At 28.2% G+C, this 5,117-nt stretch overlaps 1 protein-coding gene across 2 annotated transcripts; it reads left to right on the top strand.

The window, feature by feature from the left end:
• Positions 1-18: 18 nt before the first annotated feature.
• Positions 19-4,811, top strand: LOC130668061 (TNF receptor-associated factor 6-A). Of its 2 annotated transcripts, none has more exons than XM_057470066.1 (5): positions 19-881; positions 2,112-2,242; positions 2,569-2,878; positions 3,265-3,407; positions 4,143-4,811. In XM_057470066.1, exons 2-5 carry the CDS (start codon positions 2,136-2,138, stop codon positions 4,720-4,722), a joined length of 1,140 nt encoding a protein of 379 aa, XP_057326049.1. In that variant the 5' UTR covers positions 19-881; positions 2,112-2,135; the 3' UTR covers positions 4,723-4,811. The 2 variants fall into 2 exon arrangements, with proteins under 2 accessions (XP_057326049.1, XP_057326050.1); XM_057470067.1 differs by lacking the exon at positions 19-881 and adding an exon at positions 989-1,194.
• The last annotated feature ends 306 nt before the right edge of the window (positions 4,812-5,117 follow it).

The raw sequence follows: 5,117 nt of genomic DNA, 5'->3' as shown, positions 1-5,117 counted from the left end.
GGGTATGACTTTTTCAGAGAGAAAACCTTCTGACTTTTTGGACAGAGTTTCATGCAATTTGCCACCAGAGAGCATTCAAAATTCAAATATTACTGCGATGGAAATAAAATTTAAAAAAACTTTTACTTAGCGCGCGACTACCACATATTAATAAAGAAAATCCACTGTCGAGTAGCCACTTTGTCTGCAAGCTGACGTCAATTTAGATATTAATTTATCCGAAATCTACGCCCGGTATTCTGAAGAGCAACATTTCCGGTCAACTTTCTATTGATCCGTATTTTTTTTTCTGAGCGAACCCTGGCAATCTGAATTTCGTTCGTAGTTAAAATTGACGGAAAATTTCCTTCAACTTGAAGGAAAAGCTGCTACCAACTATGAGATTTTCTGACGTTTGACTATTATTTGAGTACAAATTGGACCACAAGTTGGCGTCAATCTGCTATCACATTTGGAAGAAGAATTGACAAAAAGTGATTCCTGAAAGTAGCGGAAGAGAAAAACTGCTTTTATTTAAATTTGATAAAAAGTTGGCACCAACTAAGTACACAACACAAAATATTTTATTGACGTCAAGCTTACGTAAAATTTCGGCAGTAGCTTTCAGTAAATTTTCACTTTTCAGTGAAAGTGGCTGTCAGGAGTTTACATGGAATGGGATAAAGAAGATTTTACAAAATAATGTAGTGGTTGACTCAGAGATGGCGGATAGATCCCCAAAACGACGTAAAATGATAATTATGAGGATTTAATTAAACATAAACAAAATAACAGATTACAGTGTTTGGCAAACATTCCAGTGATTTCAGAAGTAGGCCTGTTACATGGAAAAAAAATAAAAAAAAATCTATTGTGCGATTCAACAATCTGAACTCAATCAGGTAATTGCATCAATAACAAAAAATATAATGTAATTAAATATTTTTGTGGTTATCGCTGTAAAACAAAGTGATTGATAAATAATTGGATAGTTATTACAATGAAAGAACAAATCAGTCTTTCGGTTGACCCTGCGGGCCAGCCCCAATACTTGCCGCGATTTTCGAGCTCCTTGAGCTCGAAAGTATTGTTGTAAATACATTTTCGAGCTCGAACATACTTTCGTATGCCGTTGTTTTCGAAAAAAAAAACGTATTTTACCATTTTCTCTCCAACGATATCTCTCAAACGAGTTGACCAATTGAGACGGTTAAGGTAGCAATCGACGCATTTTATTGATTTCTAGAGCTGATCAGATTTTGGAACTTATTTATGTAGTCGTTTTTGAGATATTTCAAAAAAAATTAAAAAATAGTATATTATAGGGGAAGGGGGGGGGGCAAAACGGGGTATTTGATAAAAAAAAATTTTATGTTTTAAATGGTTTTTAAACATTCCAAAATCACTTCTGTAAATATAATTAAGCGTTACTTTGAATTTTTTTTGGTAAACTTTTTCAAAAATCAATCGTCAGTTGAAAAATATTAATGACGTTTGTTTTATGATAAAAACTATTAAAAATTTTGTTTCTTCTTTTGTATTCCATAAACATTTAAAATATAATTTTTCTTCATGTAAATTACTTTAAAAAAGATTCAACTTAATCAAATTCGTTTAAAATCCAAAAATTTTTTTTTTTTACCTTTTTTAGGGGGTACCCCACTTTGCCCGCAAAAATGAAAAATTTTTTTTTTCAACGGTAACTCAAAATTTCTTCTATTTACTATGAATATCATTAAAAAAAAAAACATTTTGCGTATTTGAGTCCTCGAGAACTTGGAATTTTCTTAAGTACCCCCTTTTGCCCCTCCCTCCCCTACACCTAGGGCAGTAAAGTAAGAAATATCTCCAGATCACATGTAATTGTTGGCCGAGGCGAAGCCAATTGATAAAAATATTTTTAATACTAAATCAATGAGATTATTTGAAAATTTGACGCCAAAACCGAGTGTATTATTTTAATACACATCAAAACTATAGTTTTTTGTAGTCACTTGAAGCACATTTCACGGTGTGTTAAATATCTATTGACTGCTTATAGCGTTTCAATGTTATTTAGCAAGTGTGTTAATTTCTACTCCACAGTTAATTTTAGAGTATCATTATTAATGATACTAACCATGCTTGTTTAGAGTCAATAAATTAAGGATAAGAATATGAAACCACGATTCGAGTGTCCAATTTGCTTGTCATGGCTCCAGGATCCAGTTCTTACTTCATGTGGCCATAAGTTTTGCTATAATTGTATACATAATTGGTTGAAGTAAGTTTAAAATTATATTTAACTCATATACTAAAATGCATAGAATGTTTCGTTTAAATATATTTCATTTTACTTTTTAAACTTATCATTGTTTTTACAAGCTTTATATTATTTGTATTGATTTCGATAACAACTTTAAGCTTATATAAAAGCTTTGAATAAGTTAAATTTTTCTATTGTATCAAATTTTAACAATATATTTTCAAAATACTGCGCGATCAAATTCAAAACATTACATGAAATATAAATTACATAAAATATAAATTACATGAAATATAAATTACAATTCAAACCATTACATGAAATATAAAAAATAATTTTCACAGACGAGAAGGAGCTCGATGTCCTATCGATAGTCAAGTTTTGGAAGAAAATAAAGACATCTTTAGGGATCATTATACAAGCAGAGAAATATCTCAACAACAAATAAATTGCCTTTACGAGAATTTCGGATGTGATATGAAATTGTCTCCATTATCGATGCAGTCACATGTGATAAACTGCATTCATAAAAAAAATTTTAAAAGTAATGGAATAGTGGGAAATTCTACTGTAGTCAATGAATGTGTTGAAAATTTCGAAGAAAAAGACTCCTGTAACACGCAAGTTGATGAAGATAACAATAATTGCTTATCAGTAAGTTATTACTTCAAGTCTGAATTTTGAATTACATGATATAATACTTCATTTGTTAAATCAATATTAGTAATCTACGCGCACTTGGAGAAATATGAATTATTACAGTAACTATACAGTTCATATGCTATGTTAAACATCCATTAAAAAACCTCACTGAACTACACTTGAGTTAAGGTGTTTCAATTACTGTAACTTAAAATTTATCAAAGTGTAGATCTGTGAAACTACTGTTGACAAAAAATTAAATAAACAAGTTATGTTTAACTAAGTTAACTTTCAATTCAAATAATTTTATTTATATAAATGTCTTAAACTGAATGCCTAGAATACTGAAAAACAATTTAATCTAATAAAAAAAAAAAAAATATTGTTTTTTGTTCTAGAAAATTGAAGATAGACTTTCCTCAATTAAAATGAAAACAGAAGAAACCAATGATACTTTTATCGGGTCAACTCCTCTCAATAGCTATTCTAATAATGGCAACCTTGATTGTGAAAATATAAAAGACTGGAAAAGATTAACCAAGTAATATAAACAGCTTTCCTTAATAGTTTAACAAAGAACCATAAGTCAATTTTTATTTTTATACTTGACAGAAAGTGAAACTATAGAGTTAAGATTTAAATTTGTTTAAAAATTTATAGTTGTAAAACTACTATATTTTTCGTAAAGATAATCATTACCTGCCAGTAAATATTAACCGTTAAATTGTAATCTTAATTCTATGGATCACCATTTTTACAATGTCAATTGCTTTTCACTGCGCTTTTTCTTATTCTATGTAGTCAATAATTCTATCAATTTTTCATTGGTAACCTATTTTGTACATTTCAATAACTAGGAGTACAGAGTAGGGATATAACACGCCTATCATTGTTGTATATCGGGGGGGAAGGGGATGTATAAGTCTTTTGAGAAAAATTAAACGCTGCATCCAACCAATGAAAAACTGTTAGTTTTCAATGAAAAATTTTTTTAGGCCGATGTTACACATTTTATGGCGTTTATTTTGAACATTATTATAAAAAATTTAAATAGACAGTAAATACATGATGTTTCTTTGATTACGGAAAATTGAAAAATCAATTCATTTTTTTTTTTTTTTTTTTTTCTTCGTTGTTTATGTGTTGTGTTAGATATGTATAACTTTAAAACGATATAATCAAATACTTTCCTGCAATGAATTTTTAATTATCTCTAATGAAAACTTAATTTTTTTTTATAACTTCGCATAGATTAACTTAGTGAATGAATTTTCAGAAATCTTTATGAGAGGATAGTTACATTGGAACAATCAAATCAAGAACTAAACATCACGATTAAGAATCAGTCGGCTGTTATCACATCATTACAGGAAGTAATAAATATGAAAGAACAAGAAATTTCTTCAAATAATCGTCATGGAATATTCATTTGGAAGATAAATTTATTCCAAGAAAAACTAAAAGAGATGCAATCAACGCCTTTGAAAATGTTTTACAGTTCAGAGTTTTACACTCATCCGAATGGATATAAAATATGCGCTCGCGTTAATATTTCATCAAAAAACTCGGAATTCCTATCGATTGTTATACATATGATGCAATCTGATAATAATGATTTTTTGGATTGGCCATTTGAGGGAACGATATCATTTATTCTCGTTCATCCGTTAGATTCGAAAAAATCTATCCGTGAAGAAACTTGTACAAAACCTAATTTAGAAGCATTCAAAAAACCAACTGAGGAATTGAATAAAAGAAGCTTTGGCTATACAGAATTTGTTCCCATTAATGAATTATCAAATTTTTTTCACAACAATTCTTTAGTATTCAGAATAGAAATAGCAAAAAATAAATAATTTCAAAATAATATATTATCTTAAATATCTCATTTCTCTTAATGCTTCAGTATTTCAATGTCTAAAAAGAAAAATAATCTTAAGAAATTTTATGTTTATAATTCTTTACATTCGTTATTTATTAATGATAATCTATTGATATTTGTTTCAATAATAAAAAAATAATTTTTTCATATATATATTACTTTTTTTTTTAATATAAACCTCGATTAAAAACTATCTCTAATAATAGAGAAACATGATTTAAAGTTACTTGAAATAATCAAGTACTTGGAAATTGTATTGAATCATACAATTATCATTCAACGTTATACAAAGATTCGAAACTCTCAATTTTTAAATTTAAAAAATTATGATTTGAAATTATTTCAAGTAATTCGAAATTCTCGAATACA

This window comes from Microplitis mediator, chromosome 5 (assembly GCF_029852145.1).
Source record: "Microplitis mediator isolate UGA2020A chromosome 5, iyMicMedi2.1, whole genome shotgun sequence".
Classification (NCBI taxonomy): domain Eukaryota; kingdom Metazoa; phylum Arthropoda; class Insecta; order Hymenoptera; family Braconidae; genus Microplitis; species Microplitis mediator.
The sequence above is the reverse complement of the archived record's forward strand: the minus strand, read 5'-3'. Positions and strand labels throughout refer to the sequence as shown.

Bases quoted from the DNA above. Each gene is read 5' to 3' on its own strand.
- LOC130668061 (XM_057470066.1), top strand. From the start codon at position 2,136: ATGAAACCACGATTCGAGTGTCCAATTTGCTTGTCATGGCTCCAGGAT. The intron at 2,243-2,568 runs GTAAGTTTAAAA...TAATTTTCACAG, and splicing joins TGTATACATAATTGGTTGAA to ACGAGAAGGAGCTCGATGTC. The intron at 3,408-4,142 runs GTAATATAAACA...ATGAATTTTCAG, and splicing joins GACTGGAAAAGATTAACCAA to AAATCTTTATGAGAGGATAG.